The following is a 21,019-nucleotide window of genomic DNA, read 5'->3' on the forward strand; positions in this document are numbered from 1 at the left end:
AAAGTTTGCAACCTAATATGCATGCTCCTTAAATGGTTATGATACGTTGCATTTAATATGAGCTGCCATTAATTAATGCAACTGAAGGAAAGGATGCTAATTCTTAAGGCTCGGTCTTCTCCCCTACAACTAATAGGAGCTCCATTTCTTAAAAGCCTTGTATTTTTACGCATAATTATTTGGAACAAAAATATTACAGGATATTAAACAAAAAGCACCCATTATGGAATCCCAATACAAGATGTTAACAAGGACAGCACAAATGGTTACCAAGGAAATTCCACAAGAAGAAGTCAATGAAATGCTTGCAAGAATGCAGAGAATCAAAGGACAGCTCAGCAAGGTAATTACTATTCAAGTAATTTCTTAAATTACCCTAAATTACCTCCCTCTTATCCCAGAGATAAGGCTGGGATTGATTTATGTTTCTTCCCTGCATTTTTTTTTTTTTTATTATTATTATTTTAACAAACAAAAAGAAAATACATTATTACACCCTTGTGCTATACATAAAAGGAAGATTTGGGTCTTCGGATATATCCTCATGATTGCCAAAATCCACGTTCTCGAGGTACAGGTACTGAAGCGTCCAATGTTCCAAGCGCAAAGTCCACAAATGGTTTCCAAGTCTTCCAGAAAATATCTTCTTTATACACACCACTTCTAATTTTAATATCACATGTCATTTTATCATTTAAAGCTAATTTCCACATTTCAGAATTCCACTCTTCTATTCTAAAAATCACATCTAGTTTCCAATATCTAGCTATTATAATTCTACCTATTATAATCATAATTCTAATCAATTCTTTTTCATATTTTGTTAATTCTATTTCCTTAATTACCAGCAATAATATAGTTTCCACTCTCAATGTTATTACTTTCCCCATCGTTTCAAATATCATTTTCTCCAATTGTTGCCAAAACTTTTTAACCTTATCACAATTATACCACATATGTTCATAAGTCCCCAATTCCATCTCACATCTCCAACATTTTTTACTAATTTTTTTATCCATTTGTGACAATCTTACTGGAGTCAAATACCATTTCCAAACAACTTTATAATTGTGCTCTTTAATTCTTATAGATAAAGTTCTCATAATTCTACTCTTCCAATTCACATTCCAATCTGACTCTGGTATTTCAATATTAAGATCTTTTTCCCAATTTGTCCTCATCACTCTTTGTAATTTTTCATCAGAATTTATAATCTTATAAACCCTACTAACGAGTCCCTTTAGCCCAATTTCATCTTTCATAATCCGAGATACTAAATATTCAAATTCAGTTTCACATCTATTTATCGAATAATTTTCCTTAGTTTTTTGTCCATTTTCTATCTGTATTTTTTCAAACCAACTTAACCCTAATTTTTCAATAATTTCTTTATTCCTCCTTTCATTTTCCATAACTTTTATCCAATCTCTAATAATTTCTATATTTTCCTCTTTAACCACTTCATTACGTTTTATATTATTTTTAATCGGCCAAATTCCAATTGTCTCCCCCAAAAAGATTATATCCGGAATTAAAATTTTAACAAATTTATTCCACATTTTACTCAATCCCTTTAACCAATAACTTCTACTTACACATTTTAAATTTGCTTTATCTAAAAACCACCTTGATCCAAATTTCTCTATATCCCTTAACTCTTAAGTCTCTCCAATAGTTATCTTCACCTTTAAATATTTTTACCACTATCCGGATACCATACGCACAGTAATAATTAAATAATTTGGGGATTCCTAATCCACCTTCCTTTTGATTTTGATACCACATTTTCTTCACTAATCTAGGTCTTTTCCCACCATTACAAAATTTGTCCAATTTTTTCTGATATCCTTCAATATCTTTCTCTGTCAAATTTAGCGGTAGCATCTCGAATAAAAAGTTAAACTCTTCCCTGCATTTAATTATTCTGTCATTCTCAGTTTCTTTAGGGCTAGTCCAGAGACTTTCAATATGTTCCAACTGCTTCTATCTAATAATGACTTCCTTAAATTTATTTCATATTCTCTCAGATGTGAATATGAAATTATTTTACAGAAGACATTATTCCTTCTATCCATCTTTGCTGCCACCAGCCCGCTCCTTTAGGAACTGCAATTATACATAACGTATCAGGTATTTTTGGAAAAACAAAAGGGAAAATAAAGATGACTAGAATAAGAAAAAGAAGGAATTAAATGTGTATCATGTGTGTGTGTGTGTGTGTGTGTGTGTGTGTATGTGTGTGTGTGTGTATATATATATATATATACACATACATACACACACACACACACACACACACTCACACACACATATACAACAAGGCTGCAAACCTTGGAATGAACAAAAAGCATATTGTGCAAATATTTTCGATACATTCACTGAATTCTTCACCCAATCATTCCCCCCACAAGAGCAAATCTGTGGGAACTACAAAGAAGGAAGATACTCATTTTACTAGGGGTGCTATATACGATCACCACTTGATACTATAAGAAAAACATCTTATTTATGCAAATATATCAATGATATATTGGCTATCCAGGTAGTCATTTAGCAATTACTTTCAGTGCTGACAGAGATGAAAAAATAACATTACAGTCAATCCTTGAATTTCCAACTTGCGCAGGTCTGTAAAACAAAGGAAAGCTGAAGTAAAAGATAAGCATAGTTGCAAGTTTACTTAGAGACCACTTCCCTTAACTACTGAAATGTTGGTCCTGATTTTGGTTGTTAAATAAGGACTACCTACAGTATATATATTTTTTTATTTACATTTATATCCCGCCCTTCTCCGAAGACTCAGGGCGGCTTATAGTGTATAAGGCAATAGTCTCATTCTATTTGTATATTTACAAAGTCAACTTATTGCCCCCCCAACAATCTGGGTCCTCATTTTACCTACCTTATAAAGGATGGAAGGCTGAGTCAACCTTGGGCCGGGCTTGAACCTGCAGTAATTGCAGGCTGCTGTGTTCTAATAACAGGCTTCTTACAGCCTGAGCTATCACGGCCCTTTGAAAATTTGAAAATTAACATAAAATTAGGTAATTGTTTTAATACTTGAAGAGATTTAGCTTTCATTAAATAGATACGATAGACAGACAGGTATACACATATATACCAAGACACACAATCATATCTAATCAGTGTATGTATCTGTGTGTGAGAGATTTGTGTTACATTTTCATACATGGTTTTTAAAATATTTCTGTTGGTATTAGGTTAAGGAGACCTGCCCAGTTGTGCTTTTTGATTCACAAGAATTACTTCCTCATCTTGAAGAATTAGAGAAACAAATTACACGTTTTCATGAATCTCTTGACAAGATCAATGAAATTATTTCTGTATTAGATCCTGAAGCCCAGTCTGCTCATGTTTTTAAGCAGCAACATCAGGTATGCGAATGCTCCAAATATGTTTTGTTTTAATATTTATTTGGAGAAAAAGTATGAATAATTGGTCTCTTGAATAACTTTCAACTTTCAACAAAATGTTAAGTGATTTCTAAGTCACGTTGTTCCCCTTTACTAGACTGTATTAAACCGGAAGTTGAAAAGGGGGGAGCATAGAATTGGAGCAACAGCCATATCTGACATGCAGAAGTTTCCATAAATAGGGATTCTAGCAATTCAGGAGACTAGGAAAGATTTGATTATGGGAGAACTGCCAAAGACAGTAAGCAATTATGAACTGAAATTTTATCTATCTGAAATATCCGCTTGGCAAGGTACAATTGAAACACATGTTAATCAACCCATGTGACCTGAATGTTTGAACATCCTCTAAAGTACCTGCAATTTTAGTTTAGATATAGCAGTTCAAGCTAATAATTCAGTTTCATGAGGTACTGAATGAAGAATTAGAGTACTCAATTTTGAAGAATCAGTGTGTCCAAGTGTTAAAAATGTGAAATTATTTTTAATATTTTCAAACATTGGATTAATTCACCAGGAAATATTGTTTCATGTTTATCGGACTCATCAAAGAATGCACAAGAAGGGATGGACATTAGAAGTCTTACATTGGCAATATAAAAAAAAATTAACATTCTAAGACTCATATGATTCGGTCTTGTTCTTTTATAGCCTTGCTTTGACATAGCATACATTGACCAAAAATCATATATTAATATGATTTTTGGAAGAAAGATTCCAGTTAAGGTTCTTAATGTGATGCTGAATTATATTCCTAAAACATGGAGTTTCTCATCTCATGAAAAGCTATGGCTCTTTTGAGCCTAGGTTATAATGTAGATGATAATTTTAGATAATTGAAATAAATTTCCAGTCCTGATTCAGGATATGAGTTTGTGATCTGTTTTCGAAAGGTCTCTATGTTCTAAAAATCAGAAGATGGCACAATGTGATGTGGCATATTTTAAATTTAATAAGATAAATGATTATATCATTTTATAATATCAATCTTTTAATCTGCTAATTAGTTTCTTTTGTCACATGTAATTTATTCTATTCATTAAATTATATTTAAGATTTTTTCCTTTCACTATCTCTTGTTTGTTGGTTGTGCTCTCAATTTTTTTTTTTTTATTTCATCATTTTAGGAAGCAAAAGAAAATTAAAAGCAACATTGTGTTTTTGTCTGGGAGATTTTCTTATTCTTTAGAAATGTTTATATGCATACAAATAGTCCTTGCTTAATGACCTGTACTTTAGCAACATTTGATGTTATGTTGGACCTTCCCAGAGCTACTTATATTCAGGTTCCAGTGGCCAGTGGCTGACACCCCCCCACACATCACTTGATTGCGTTTTGGGTGATTGATAGCGGGTTCGTATTTATAGTCATTTGCAGTATCCCACTGTCCATGACCACAATGTTCAGTGTTTTTTGCTGATTTCTGCAATTGGCAAAAACACCCATTGAATAAAACACGTTCACTTAATTATTGCAGCATTTGCTGAACAACAATTGTAAAATGGGCATGGTTTATGATGATTTAATGACCATAATGACTTATGACCATAAATCTGGGATCAAGTTGAGAACTACCCATATATGGCCCTAGTATAATCCATGGCCCTAAGTAATTTTTTTCTAATTAGATTTTCTAATATTGAAGATTCAGGTTTACCTTTCAGTTACTCCAGATTATACCTTATGTTACTCCTAATAAGAATTTGAAATATTTTAACACGTATGTTTGCTGTATATCCAATTATTGCTTTTGTTTTTGCTGTTTTGCTAAAGTTACAAATCTTCAAGTGACTTAGATTACAAAAAATAAATACTTAATGTACCAGTAATGTGTAGGTGTTTTTTTTCCATCTTGGTGTACAATATTTTTAAAAAATTACCTGTTTAAGATGCTAGGGTTTAATTACTTGTTGTAAGGAACACTTGTCAGTCTGGAAGTAGACATTGGCATTTTGTGGATTTCAATTGCAACTATAATTATTCTTTTTCAAAAATGATATATTAAAAGAACAGAGCTAAAAATTTGTTTCAGTACTAATTCTCAAGAATCATTCAAAGCAATAAACGTTATCTGGGTATGGAATCATAGCCAATAAGTAAGTTGCTGTAGAATAACATTATTGTACCATATTAAAAAAATATTGTTTTATAGAAAATAAAATAAAATAGAAATAAAAGAAACATTGCAAAGTTTTTAAATCTGTTTATTTTAATGTCCAAAATATGCTTATTTTAATATTTTCATCTTTTTAAAGGATTTGGTAGCTTATCAAGAACACTGCAAAAAAGCCTTGTTATTAATTGAAAGAAATAGTCAAATTATCACAAAGATTCTGGCTTCAAGTAAAGTGTTAAATCACTTCAGCTTTTCTGTACTTCAGAAGAAAGTGGTAGAAATGCAGGCTACTTTCCAGGTAATCTTTTTCAATTGCAGTATTGTCACTAAATTTTTAACATTTCCCAACATGAAAAAAATTGTGGAAAAAAAAGCCAATTTGACTAAGGTATATGGATATTAAGATAAAGTAACTGAAGTAAAACAGTAATTCAAAATAGCCTCTGATAAATGTTATTATAGAAAGAACAATACAAAAAGTAACAAATTCAAAGACATGGTCTGCAGAGCTAAAGGCACAAGGTATATTCAGGGATCATTGCAAACTTTTAAAAAAAACAATACAAATTCAGTTTTGGGAAAAACGAATTAAGATAGAAATCATGTGTGGTTACTTACAGTGCTTAAAAATACTGGGTCAGCGAGGCTTTCAGGAACTTGGCAGTATTCATCTTAGAGAAAAGATGAGTTATATCAGGTGTTCGAAGTCTTTTTCTCTTGCATATTCCTTACTCAGTTTTTTTTACTGTTAAATTGATCTTGCTGAGACAGTTACAGAAGAAGAGAAATGCCTGTCCAATGTAAGAGCAAATACAGATAATTGTTCGGGAACCCCAATATGTTTTGAGGGTCCCTGTGATCTATGTTTGATGTCAGCATCAGATTCCATACAAAGGAATTTCTTCCTTTCTGTTTATCTTGAACAATATCTATCACTTTTAACGTCACATCAGAAAAAGGAGTGTGTAAGCTTTTTTTATTCCTAAGAACTCCTCATGAGGCAAAATGTTACACAAAAACACAGGAAATAGCAACTAGAATTTTTGGTGGTTGTTTTCAAAGTCCAGATATTTAAGCCCTTTGGAGTATAGTTTGAAGCCTTTCCCAAGAGATTGTAGGCTGCATGCAAAGTCAGCATAGTACTGTTGACTTCTGATAGTACTTAATCTTGAAGGAAAACAAAAAGATATTTCTCTTTTCTCATAATATTGAGGGTGCAGGGATGTGATCTCTGGTAAAGCAGAAATAAAGAAACACAATATTTTTACTCAAGTGTAAATTATAATTTTAGTTAGTGCACAAAATGGGATATAGGACAAAATCTTTAGCATTGCAGGATTTTTCCTATTTTCATTTATTAAGGATATGGTGCAGAAGACCGGTGATTGGAAGAAAAATGTTGAGGTAAATAGTCGGCTGATGAAGAAATTTGAAGAATCTAGAACAGAGTTGGAAAATGTTCTCCAGACTGCCCAATGCTGTCTAAAAGAAAAAGGTAATCCCGAAGAACTTCTCCGAAAACATACGGTAAGTATAACTTTATATGGCATGTTTCTGTTATATTTCATATTGCTAATTAAAATATAATTGCAAGTACTGGCACATAGCCAACTGTTAATGCCAAAAAAACCCAGCAGGATGGAAACTACTTGGAAATACCAGGGCTATAGGTTAAAATAGGAGATCAAAAGCATTCCGTCAAAAACCAGGAATTAGTTTGTTTTTGCTTTAATGCACATTTAATTTAACTGAATTTAATTATTTGATTTAAATACCAATAATCAGCACTTGTTTCTACAGTGTGTTTATTGAGATACTTAACATACAGTTAAGTTTTGAAATAATGTTTATGAGTATAATTTGAGAGTCCTTGAATATTTTTCTTCTCCACAACGTAAATTATGAACATACAGTAGATTGGAATGAGGTTAGTCATTCCTCATTCCTGTGACCATTAAATGGACACAGTTGTGCAATTTTTCTTGGCAATAATACAGAATTGATTTTTATTGCCATCTTGCAGGATGCTTTTGAAAGTCCCAGTTTAGATAAAAGCCTAGATATTATCTGATGTTCTTTCATCCAAGTGCTAATTGGGCCTGAGGCTGCTTAGTTATAAAACCAGACAAGACATCCAGGGAACTTTTGCCTTCTAAGATCCAGAGTATTAATCCTCTGCTCTGCTCTTTAGTCTGATCTTTAGTGCCTTCTGCATAAGAAAAAAAACTTCTACATCCAAATTGCAGCTTCTTGTTGGTGGTCATATAGAAATTAAAGGGTTAGCCTAGCCCTATTCTTATAACCTAGCCTTATAGAGCTGTAGTGGCACAGTGGTTAGAATGGAGATCCTAACCAGCTCAAGGTTGATTCAGCCTTCCATCCTTCTGAGGTCAATAAAATAAGGAATCAGATTGTTGGGGGCAATATGCTGGCTCTGTAAACTGCTTAGAGATGGCTGTAAAAGCACTGTGAAGCGGTATATAAGTCTACGTGCTATTGCTACTCTCTCTGTGGCCAGTGTCTACCCACCTCCATATTTTTCAAGACAAAATAGCACAGATGTAAATTGCATCCAGTTATCATTTATAAGATCAACCTCAATCGTACCATCTAAGTTTCCTGTATTAATACATAGTATAAAATTTTGGAATTAACCTTCTGCTTTCCCTAGCAACAATATTAACATTTAAAAATGTCATAAATTTCAAAACCAGGAATTTTTCAGTCAGTTGGACCAAAGGGTGCTCAATGCTTTCCTGAAAGCTTGTGATGAACTTACTGACATCCTTCCTGAGCAAGAGCAACACACCCTTCAGGAAGCTGTGCGGAAATTGCACAAGCAATGGAAGGTGAGTTTTGCCAACCATCTTTAGTTATAAGTTGTGTGTAGGCCCTCAGGTCTGTTGGCTCCTGGACTAGTTCCTGCAGTTTTCGTGGCAAGATTTCAGAAGTAGTTTGCCCTTGCCCTTGACTCTGGCCCAAGGTCACCCAGCTGGCTTTGTACCTAAGGTGGAACTAAAATATTCAATTTCCTAGTTTCTAGCTTATTTCCTTAACCACTACACCAAACTAGTTCTCCTTGTTTAAGGTACACAGCCACAAAATCCATTCTGTCGGAGTAAGAAGAGTCACTTGTACAGTTATTGTTCTGTTATTCCTGTCCAGGCAACATGAAAAATTCTTGTGTACTTTCTCAACTCTGTTTTCTTAATTAAAGATACCAGAAACGAATCATCTTAAAAAGCATTTTTTTAATCATAATGTGATCAGTTACACAATTATTTTATTTCATGTTTTACGCTTCTTGTTTCTGCTGTGTTTTTGTGGTGCATGAACAACTTTTTTTGTTCTGTTCTCTTTCATGGTGTAACATTGCATTGTATTTTCAGAGAAAGCTAGTCCCCTGAAATTGTTCAGAAAAACAAGTTAAAGCACCTTAGTTACTGCCTCTGAAACTAATGATCTGATTTGGTGTTGGCTGGTTTGCTTGTTTTATACCTTTATAAATAATTTCTTTAAAAGAGAACTGACTGTGGCTTATATTAACTTCTTTCCCCACTTTTAATTATGATGCAGGATCTCCAGTCAGAAGCTCCATACCATTTACTCCGCTTAAAAATAGAAGTGGAAAAAAGCAAATTCCTAGCAACAGTGCAAGAATGTCACACTGAACTCACTCGCCAGCATGAGCTCATGACCAAGGAGAGCAGTGAAAAAATAATTATGGAGCACAAGGTAATTCTACCTCTTTCCTTAAATAGCCATGGAGTTTTTCCTCTGTATTTTGTTATCTGCCTTGACTCCTTAAAAATAAAGGAATATGCAGTATAGAAAACATTGCTGTCCTGTTCCAAAATTTTTTTTGCTTGGCATTATACCTACGATTCCAATATGAAAAATATGAGTGTGTGATTTTTTTCAGTATTTTATGGTAGTGATTGATCTATTGCGTATTGATCTTAGAATTTCATTTACATTACTATTTAGCATATTTGTGCAACTTCTATGAACAATGTTTACTTGGAACAATAAGAGCTTAGATTCACAAAAAATATAATTAAAATATCATGTTTCATTCATATTGATACAGTGAAATTTGTAATTTATTTATTTATTTATTCAATTTCTACAGCCACCCATTCCAACTCTGAGTGGCTTACATTTCTTTGAGCTTAACTGTTATTTCAAGAATTTTTATGCATGCAAACAACCAAATTCATTTTGAAATATGATTGACAAAATATGTTGCTGTTTTCTTTGATGTATCTTTCCAGAATCTATTGTTTTTCTATGACCCTTGTTTATTATTGTTAAGTAATCGAAAGCACCATTTTCAGTATTAACACAATTTATATACTGATTTAATAATGCTGTAATTTGAAAAACTTACTTCTTAGGTGACATGCATTGTATTGTACTACATATAAAATCTCTCATGATATTTCCAGATCAATACAATTAGACAGTTCATTAGATATTTTTAACAGATGGCTAAATTATCTTAAATATAAAATCTCAATAATGCTTGGGAAAAATGCCTTCTGGATACCTTGAAACTGAAGGAATTTAAACTTTTTTCCACAATCAAAAAGTTAAAAAGCACTGCCATTTTCTTCACAGTAATGAAGTATCTTGACCATTTTTTAAAACATTTTAAAAAAATAGTGAATGCATTTAGTTCTTGAACACCAGGTAGAAATTAGATTTTTAAGTTATTTTTTATATCAGTGGAGTGAACAAGTATTTCTCTTTTATGCCATCAGATGTTTTTTGGTGATAAAGGGCCATTACAACTATGTGAAAAACGACAGCAACTGATTAAAGAATTGTGCTTGAAACTACCAGAATGGGATCCAATTAAAATGACATCTGAAAGTAGCCAAAAAGATCTCAGTGTACTTAAAACTCAAGTTGCCAGGACTTACACGAAACTAATAGATCAACCAGACAAATGGCAAGAATACAAGAACAGGTAAACAACTATATGAACAGCAACATAGAAGGCATGGATTTAAAGTACTGAACTAGAACTATAATGTCCTTTAATGTTGTAAATACTATATTGCTTGTCAGAAGCACTTAATGTTTTAAATTGTATGAATAGAACATCAAAGAGCAATACACATAAGAAGTATAGGATCTAGATTAGAATAGTTGGGGAAATTGCTATGAGTTACTCATTTGGAATTTTCAGCCATTTAAACAAGCGACATTCCTCCCTAGCTGATTAAAATCCTTTGCTATGCCGAAACTTCAGATGCTAACTTCTTGCGTTCCCTTGAAACATTTTTCATTAATTCACCCACTATTGTTCATCTGAGGTTTGCTTATCCTTCTATGGCTATGTTTCAGATTTTCTGAATTACGAAGCTGGATTTCATCAAAGGAAACACAACTTAAAACAATTAAGAATGGTTCAGCTGATACTACTAAATACAAACATTTTAAAACATCAATAGAGGTATATTAAAAATGATTTGAAATGGATATGTTCTTGTAATACTAACATATTGATTTGAAGTGGATGAATTGATTTGAAGTGGATAATGCAAGCTGACCTTTCTCTGCTTTTGGCATTTTAAAGCTAGGTCATATAATTTACAACAGATGTAAATAATGTTATAGAAATAGTAAAATATAAAAGGAACTGGAATTTCCAGGATAAATAAAATCAAGTACTCTGGCTAGAAATTCTACCTTTTAGAAAAAAAATGTGTACGATGTAATTCAGAAGCTTTTGAAAACTCACTGGTTATTTCAAGACAAGATTGTACCAATAAATGTTATTAGAATGATAAGTACATACTTTTTTCACATACTTTACAATAGAAAAAATGTGCCACAAAAATATATTGGGACAATCTACCAAAATAGACCCCAGCCTTAACCTGCAGCACTAATAGTAATAGTTTCTGAATGAATAGCATTGCACAAAAAAGAAGTGACATTTTGGGATTATGGCTGCATGTATATAAGTATCACTATGCACACTAAGTGTGCAGTGGAGAAGCAGTCTATTCTCTTTAGTCCAAGCTGTGGGATCAGCATACAGCAAGCCATACAGCATACAGTCTGCCAGTTGTCCAGATAGTATTACTATCTGAATAAGAAAGACTTCCTGCATGGATTTCTCTATGCAGAAAAGCTACATTTCCGTAATCATGGAGAGTTGTATTCTTCTGATTGAATAGTTTTTCATTGATGTCCCAATGTGATTTGCATAGGAGAGGGATCCTCAAGTAATTGTTATGCTTGAGCATATTGGCTTGTGACTATTAATCTAGTATCGTAACTGGCTTTTTCAATCTATTGACATGTTTTATAGATTGTTTGATAGAAGCTTGGGTCCTGATACAGCCTTAGCTGACTTACCCATGCAAACAAATGTAAACCCAGTTCTCCCTGACTTCTACTCTAATAATGCTTGTTTTCTGCATCTAATTTTTATATTGATTCTGTTTCAGGAAATTAGGCAAGATGCCTGCAAGAAGGGAGAAATTATCATCTGGTTGAAATCTAGGCTTGTTGCCTTATCTGAGGTTTCTTCTGAGAATGAAGTAAAAAAACAAGGGGATGAACTTTCAGTACTTGCTAGTGACTTTAAGAAAATTTTAGCCTTGTTGACAGAGGTATATTGTAATTATATTACATTCACTCCAGAAGCTGTCCTTTTTTCTATTAGGTGTTCAGTTATAGAAAATCAGTAAGATTCTGTTGTATTTTAGCAATATAGTCTGAATGTTACTATAATCAACAATAATCAGTGTTTTTCAAATACCTAGGTGCATCTGAATACTATTAAGAAAAAAATAACAGAATTATTGTAGAGTTATGTATGTAATTGCATATCTAATGATAACTAAAAGTACTTCCCTGAATTTCCATGTCATTTGAAATTATATTTCAACATATATGTATGTGTGCTAAACACATGAGAGCCACAACTTTTGTTTCTTAGATGCATATATTGTGTATGTTTTCTTAAATGTATTTTCTACTCAAGTTATACAGTTTGCATATAAAAGTATTGGAGGGATTCTTTTCTGTAATATAATGTTTGATTCAAGCACATAATCACATACGCTTTTATGCCAAATCTGTATAATAGAATAGAATAGAATAGAATAGAATAGAATAGAATAGAATAGAATAGAATAGAATAGAATAGAATAGAATAGAATTTTATTGGCCAAGTGTGATTGGACACACAAGGAATTTGTTTTGGTGCATATGCTCTCAGTGTACATAAAAGAAAAGATACGTTCATCAAGGTACAACATTTACAACACAATTGATGGTCAATATATCAATATAAATCATAAGGATTGCCAGCAACAAGTTATAGTCATACAGTCATAAGTGGAAAGAGATTGGTGATGGGAACTATGAAACGATTAATAGTAGTGCAGATTCAGTAAATAGTCTGACAGTGTTGAGGGAATTATTTGTTTAGCAGAGTGATGGCCTTCGGGAAAAAACTGTTCTTGTGTCTAGTTGTTCTGGTGTGCAGTGCTCTATAGCGTCGTTTTGAGGGTAGGAGTTGAAACAGTTTATGTCCAGGATGCGAGGGATCTGCAAATATTTTCACGGCCCTCTTCTTGATTCGTGCAGTATACAGGTCCTCAATGGAAGGCAGGTTGGTAGCAATTATTTTTTAATATGCTATAGGCATAAAAATAAACACAGTTGTGCGCACTATGGAGAAAAAAAAATCCAAAATTCATATTATTCTTCCCATTAGCAATTTTCTTTCCTCCTGCTCCCCTTTCTCCATCCTCTATTCACTTGTGCTATTGACAATATGTTTCTCTTTTCCAATTTCCAAGCATATTTGCTTTGAGAGATTTTTCCTAAATAGTTGTTTTTTTTATTTGCATTTATATCCCGCCCTTCTCCGAAGACTCAGGGCAGCTTACACTATGTCAAGCAATAGTTTTGTATTTCTGAAAAGTTCTGTTGGTGTTTGCTGTTTGCTAAGTGGCAAGTGTTGTTTTGAGCACAAAAACATTTATTTTAAGAAAATGAGTATGGTATTGGGAACATAGAATAGGAGAAAAAAGGTTTGGCAGTTCTACAATTAATTGTAAATATTTCCAAATTAACCTGGAAAATTGGTCAGGTAGCAGAAAGTAAACTCACAAAATAATAATAGAATGCAGTGGAATAGGAGAAATCTATTTATAGATTATAGTAAGGGTATATTTTATTACTGTCAAATAATTGGAAAATAATATAGAGACCACAAAGTGAATTGGTTGAATATATAATTGTATTGCATTTTGTTTAAATCGTAAGTCGTACTTCTTTGGCACTGGATATTTTTAGAGCTTTAATATGTTTCTGAATACAGATTGAGAAGACATTGGGTGCGGTTGGAGACTGCGTTCAATACACCGAAGAAGTAAAAGGCACATTAGAAGAACTGATCACAAACTCAAAAGAAGCTCAGACAGAAGTTGAAAAAATCTTAGATGTTGATAACTTGTTACAAGCCCAGCAAATCTTTCTCTACCATCAGGTACAATCGCCCACACATCAGCTTTCAATGAATGTCCAACAAATCCTTATATATTATTGTTGCTACAAAGACTAATACCAGTATCTGAACTGTGGATAATAGTTAAGAACCCTTTTCATACAGGTTGAATTTGGAAAGATGGGATATTATAATTTTCTATAATAAGATGTTGAAAGTGAGCATTTAATACTTATTTTAAAAGAGAAAAGCGTAAACCTTTTTGAAGTGTACTTTGCCAAAGTGCCTTTTTGTTATTCCTTTTCTCTTCCCACTCTATTCTTGTCATCATTCTTCTAATAAGATATGGCCCTTTTTCACAATTTATACAGGGAAAATTAGGAACTGCCATCATCTTGGCAAACTGTATGATAATGGTGTTTGTGGTCGCATATTTCTCAGACCGTGTTTAATATAATGCAGTGGCATTAGATTGCTTGAGAGTATTTTCTCACCAAACTTTTCTCTGGCATTTCTATGGCAACAGTTTAAGGCCAGCTGCTAGACTGGCCTTGAGGAAGGAAAGGGGAACTGTAAGAGAATAAGACGCTCCTGGAGTGTGGAGGAGGAGAGGAGAAAGGGGCCTCTGGTTTAAGCTATCAGTAGTCACATGTAGATAACTAAGGTATGGAAAGAGCCATGTTTATGATTTCAGTCCTTTATGCCCTTTCAGCCGTCCTCCCTATATCAGAAACCTTGTGACCTGGCTTCTGAATCTAAGATATTGCCTGCTAAGTGTCAGTTTGGTTAACTGGTTGAGGGAACAGAAGATGATTTATGCAAAAGTCATGGCTGCTTCCTGCTTTTTGAGCAGCAGTCATGAGGACACCTAAACTGTGCACTAGGTCCGTCCGGGATAATGGATCATGGAAAATTAAAAGATGAAGAAGCTCCTGATCCTCCGGGGCTTTAAAGCTGTGCACTTACCATTTTTTTCCAACAAAATTCCCTAAAAAGAAAAGATTAGAGACTGGGCAGAAGTTAGCTAATACTGTTGGATCCAAGATGGACCACTGTCTCCTTCAAGGCAAATGAAACCACCCCTTTCCACAAAAAACCAAAAACCACTGCTTGAGCCCAAATAGATGCCATCTCCTAAGGCACCTTAACCAACCAGAAGGGACATGAATCTAAAACATAGGTGGCAGAACACACAGCACCAAGAACCATGTCTAATTTCTCAGGATCAACTTGTTAAAGCTCTTCCTAGATAACTAGAGAAGATTGCATTCCAGTCATTTTGGTAGAATCTGGCTGGATGGAATCCACCTCTGAGCAGATCCAAATTATTTTACTAAATAAATGCCTAACATAACAATATCTCCCGGGCCTTACCTTACAAGGAAGCGACCTGGTTATCTGACAAGGGGCCACTGTTTTACTTGCAGATGTGATAACCACACAGAAGTAAGCCTTATTACACAAGTTAAATCCTAAGAAAGGCTGAATCAGATTTGCTTTTGTATTCCCCCATGGCAATTTAGTATCAGATGTCAAAAGTGATCTTTTTGTATTAAAAAAAAATGGAGAATTTTACCATTCTAGATGTGTAATTCTAAAAAGTTTTGAAAATTATAGATGAACTAGACCTTTCTGGTGTTTCAGTAAATGACCAGAGATCATATAACGCTTGTTCCCTAAACACCTTTGTATATGCTTACAGTGCAGTTATTTCTGCGTTAAGACAATGCATCTTTATTGACTACAATACTTTTAAATGTTTGTTTTTAGCAAAAGTCAAAAAGGCTTCATGCAAAAAGGCAAGATGTACAACAGCAAATTGCCCACAGTAAAGAGTTACAAATTGAAGGTGGTCTGTCTCCTGCTGTGCAAGAAGATTTATGGAAGTTGGAGAGTACATTAGAGAGCATGCAGCAATCTATGGAACAACGTGGAGATCAATTGCAGGTACATATTCTTCTTATAACTCTGTAGAGAAATAAATAAATGTCACTTTCCTTAATTGCTTTATATTTAGTATGAGATGTTTTCTGGAAAGCTTTTTTCGGGGCTTAGCTCAGGTTTTAAATGCAAGATGCCAGCCAATCTTGTCAGAAGGTTAATGGGGTATATGGTTGGGATCCCAATTAGATGCTACCAGGTTATAGCTGTAGGCTAAAGTGGGAAATAAATTATTCCCCTCTAGTAATGCTATTTTAGTATTTCTGTCAAGAGACCTGCATGGTTGTGTCCATGTAGCCACCAGGAATAGAGACTGACTGCAGGCCATCCTTATCTTTTTACTCTGAGAAATTATTAACTTTTCATAATACGATTATGAAGTTCAAGTATTAGATTAATCTAGAATTTAACTGCAAAACTGGTATCACCAGACTTAATGAATGGCCCTCAACTTTAAGTTATTGAAGGAGGCATTGACAAATTCATAGAAACTAGGCCTATCCATGATTAGAAGACATGCTTTATAAAAATAATTTTCTGAAGCCCACTATAAGTTTAAAAAATTATATATATGCTATAACACATGTGCATACATAAATCTCTAGGAACATTGAGATAAAACCAATTAACAAGACAATGTAAACATTTAAATAGGGAATTAACTCACTTAAAGCAACATAATTATTCTAAAAGTTCTGATGCTATTTTTTGCATGCAAAAACAGAAGTGGAATTCTCTTAGGACTTCATTAACTACTGTGAGAAAGAATGTTGGACAAAATGTATCTTTGAACTATCCAAATAAGGAAAGACAGATTTTAAAAGAGGAGAACCACACTAGTATAAACCATTCTCACATGGCTCTTGCACAGTTATTTTATTCTTAAGGCTTGAGAATAATCTAAAATATTAGTACTAATCCAGTTATAAGGCTTTTTTTGTATAGAGTTTAATAATTAAAGTTTAGGAGCTATTTTAGTATGTAGTATAAAACCTAGCTAAGGTGTAACACCAAGCAACTTGGCTAATTTGACAAAAGTCATACTTTGATAGTATATGGTAGGGAAACAACTGGGAAATACCAGGACTACTAGCAGACAGAAAAGCTACTGGGAAAAATTACATTGGATGAGTGGAATGGCAAACAGACTTATTACCTAAATAATTACAAGAATATATCATTGAATTCACATAGGATTGTCATCGCAGTACAGAAGACTTTCTGCTATTATGTCCTACATTTAGACTTCCTATTGATCTTTGCTAATAGAATGCACAAGTCTTGGTTTTGAACAGGATAAAGAAAATTCTGGCAAATATGTTTAACACAGCTTAATTGTATGAGCCAGAAAAATTCATTATTCATGCATGTTAATTATGAACTTTAATTTTCTGTCCTTCTTCTATTGTTCTGTCACTTTGCCTTTTTCCTTTTTTTGTAGCTCACAATAAACACATGGGAACAGTTTGAAAGGGACAAAGAAACAATTGTCAAGTATTTGAGTCATGCGAGCTCTGCCCTTGAACGCATCTTAAGTTTTAGCAGCTTGGAGAGTTTGTCCTCAGAATTAGAAAAGACAAAAGTATGTGTCCTGGAGGACTTTTACTGTTCTGTCTGATATCGTATTAGATTCTTATGTATTTCTTTTTGTTAAAAAAAAATGTGTATTTTATTAGTGAGTCCTTGTCTTGAGTGATGGTCAAGCAGGTAAGTCAGTAACTTTAAAATAAAGATATATCTAAACAATATTAAGATAATTGGTTTTAAAGCTAAGTATCCTTTCCCTTTATGTTTTGCATCTATTGCTGATTATTTCTATAAGTCATCCAGAATGTTGTTGAGTTGTGATACCTTATAAATGCTGTAAATAAATTAATATGCCCTATACATTGTAAGCCGCCCTGAGTCTTCGGAGAAGGGCGGGGTATAAATGTAAACAAAAAAATAATAATAATAATAATAAAGGATCAATCTGGGCCAAACAGAACATACCCAGGTTGAAAAGATGCATATCCCACCCACCCACCCACCCCCGGAAATGAAAAGATGACATGCAAATTCCATGATCCTTTTCTTTATGCAGTTCAAGTTAACTATGCTCTAATAGCAGTACAAATATGAATCATTGATAAAGAAATGTTACAATCACGCTGGGAATGGTTCCAGTCCTGAGAAAACTCAAACAGAAGGAAATTCTGCATTATTTAGCAAAAGTCTCTTTAAGTTGCATATAGTGAGGAATTCCTCCTTTTAAATCAGGTATTCTTGAACTGATAATTTTTAAAAACCTATTTTGGTATTTCATGTTTACAGGAATATGGAACAAATTCCAATAATAATAATAGCAATAGCAATAGCACTTAGACTTATATACCGTTTCACAGTGCTTTACAGTTGTCTCTAAGCAGTTTATAGAGTCAGCATATTGACCCCAACAATCTGGGTTCTCATTTTACCGACCTCAGAAGGATGGAAGGCTGAGTCAACCTTGAGCCAATGAGATTCAAACTGCCCAACTTCTGGCAGCCAGCAGTTGGCAGAATTAGCCTGTAACACTGCATTCTAAGCTCTATGCCACCACGGCTCATAATAATCCATAATAAACATCTGGAGCACCACTTGAACACCATTGACATTGACAAAAGCACCATCAGTCAATTGCAAAAGGCAGCTTTACTGGAACAGTTTACATCCAGCGATGCTCATGTAATACCATCAAACAATAATTTCTGCCTCTCCTTGGTCTTTGGGAAGAACTTGATGGGTATAAATGCCAATCCCAGTCTAAACATCTGGATGATTGTGTGATCATGGATGATGATGATAATAACAACAACTGCCACTTGTTGGCAAAATGTTACTGAGAATGATGTTTAACTTGCGCTTCTTCCTTTTCACAGGAACTTTCCAAGCAGACCGTAGCCATGGCCATGGAAGCAGAGAATCTGGTCAAGAAGTCTTTAGCCATACAGCTTGGTCAAAGGAGCAAGGAGAGCCTTCAGCAGCAAGCAAAGTCAATTCAGGAACAAGTTAAAAAAGTAGAAGCTACACTTGAAGAAGAGTATGTCCTTAAATAGTCATAATATTTGTTTCCTGACACAAGGAATGTATCTTTTTTTGCCTTATATTAGTGCAGTGTTGAGTCTTAAAAGACTTTATAAAACTCTGTCATAAAATAATAACTTATCTATCTGAAACGACTGTTTTAATACCAAGTGTGGTGGAAGATCTGAGAAAAAAAGAAAGCATCAACACATTCCCTAATTGGAAAAAAATTATATCCTTGGTCCTTTAAGTGTCCTTATAATTGTGTGAAGGAGCCATTGTGAATCAAATTTTATGCATTAAGCCTGATTCCTCTCAATGAGAGAAATACTTTGAATTGACTACAAAAATAAAGTCATAATAATGCGCGTCAATATTCAGTTACAGGAATAAAAACAGAAAATTATTTGACAGATGTTAGCACAGATAAATAATGTCATATCCTAAAGTGCCTCAGGGCATTTAGAAAAATCTACTATCAATCTGATTTTTGAAATATTTTTCTTTACAGTTCAGCTTAGTGCATGAGAACATAAACTGTGCCTTTCTCTGCCTGAAATGTGCCCTATTCCTTTTTCTCATGCTATTACAACTGATAGATAAAATGTCTATCTATCTTATTTCTTTTTTCCCCTTTGTATTTATTCACTAGGATCTGGCTGCTAGAATTTGGAAATTAGAAAGCATTACCCTGAAAGCTATATAAAAGGAAAAATATAGCAACTTTTATCACAGAGTGTATTTAATGCTTTATACTTTATTTCATCTTTGCCAGAACTTTAGGAGACAGGGCAATATTATTCCCATTTTACAAATAAGTTCATGAGGCTGATTTAATAATGTGTTCAAAATTGTTTGATCCCTGAGCAGGGAATTAAATTACGGTATTTTGAATATTTTTCTAGCATTTCATATTCTAGACCACAAAAACTCTTAGCATTTGCCAGTGAATTATTTGCAAAAAAATAACAACCCTGCATTCATTTTTATTATTCTTGTACATTCCTTTTTCCATTAAGGCACATAAACAATTGAGTTTACCACATTCAGAGTTGTTAATGTGTTAGAAAGGAGTTACATTTTTAACATAACCATTCCCCTGCTTAGTAGTTTAATATGATTTTTTTTCCTTGTAGATTTCATCCTTTCCATTTGCTCTGTCTTCTCTAAAGTATTATAAAAAGAATAATTGTTTTCCATGAATCCTACTCTTGCTTTGTAAATTATTTAAACTTATTTCTCCTTTATTACAAATAGAAAAGAAAGGCATTGCTTTTACTGCCTCTGAACTGCATTGTGTGACCTTATTTTTTTTCCTCTTCGTTTTGAAATACCTAAGTAACTGGATCGGTCCCGATCCTTTTTAGTACAAGTTTAGAACAGATACTTAGTTAAACATAATATAGCTAGCTGAAACTAGATGGTTGTTATTTTAACAAAATATGCATGCATATCTACCTGGCTAGTTAAATATTTTGGATATGAGTTTGCACAAATGCATGGTTCAGTTGTATAATTCTATGGTTTCTAATTCATTTGCATACTGTGTAGACTTGCAAAAGGGATTTTGAAAATGCCCAACTTCAGTGCAGGCAACAATCTTCTTTATGAAGATTTAGATTTAGAAACTATCATCAATCATACAGAAAGCTATATTTATTCTTTTGGTATTTCAGTTACTTTCATTCACACCACAGAATTTTGGGGAAGCATTCTTGTTTTCTTCTAATGCGCATAAACACAATATGTGTGGTTGATCATAATATAATAGTTTGTTAAAACAGATGAAGTGGAAAGGAATGGTAATATTTTAACTAGAAGTGCAAGTGAAGGGTTTATTAGGGATGTTTGTAAATAAAAGATTGGCTCTCAATTATAATTTACAGTTACTGCAATCTGATTAGATGTTCCATATAAACTTTCAAGATTTCGCTAAAGTTTAAAATTAACAAATAATTGCATTTTGGGAAAGAGGTTTCTGTGGTGAAAGTATTAGGAAGACAAAT

At 33.4% G+C, this 21,019-nt stretch overlaps 1 protein-coding gene across 1 annotated transcript in view; it reads left to right on the forward strand.

The window, feature by feature from the left end:
• Positions 1 to 21,019, forward strand: part of SYNE1 (spectrin repeat containing nuclear envelope protein 1) — a 363,177-nt gene that overhangs the window by 93,491 nt on the left and 248,667 nt on the right. Inside the window, exons 19-31 of the mRNA XM_058172424.1 lie at positions 200 to 343; positions 3,222 to 3,395; positions 5,691 to 5,849; positions 6,914 to 7,078; positions 8,266 to 8,400; positions 9,128 to 9,286; positions 10,315 to 10,523; positions 10,904 to 11,012; positions 12,016 to 12,180; positions 13,902 to 14,069; positions 15,798 to 15,974; positions 17,410 to 17,550; positions 18,869 to 19,029. Of these exons, the coding sequence (XP_058028407.1) occupies positions 200 to 343; positions 3,222 to 3,395; positions 5,691 to 5,849; positions 6,914 to 7,078; positions 8,266 to 8,400; positions 9,128 to 9,286; positions 10,315 to 10,523; positions 10,904 to 11,012; positions 12,016 to 12,180; positions 13,902 to 14,069; positions 15,798 to 15,974; positions 17,410 to 17,550; positions 18,869 to 19,029 (2,066 nt within the window). The remainder of the gene's footprint in view (positions 1 to 199; positions 344 to 3,221; positions 3,396 to 5,690; positions 5,850 to 6,913; positions 7,079 to 8,265; positions 8,401 to 9,127; positions 9,287 to 10,314; positions 10,524 to 10,903; positions 11,013 to 12,015; positions 12,181 to 13,901; positions 14,070 to 15,797; positions 15,975 to 17,409; positions 17,551 to 18,868; positions 19,030 to 21,019) is intronic.

The sequence above is a fragment of the Ahaetulla prasina genome, chromosome 1 (genome assembly GCF_028640845.1).
Source record: "Ahaetulla prasina isolate Xishuangbanna chromosome 1, ASM2864084v1, whole genome shotgun sequence".
Lineage (NCBI taxonomy): Eukaryota > Metazoa > Chordata > Lepidosauria > Squamata > Colubridae > Ahaetulla > Ahaetulla prasina.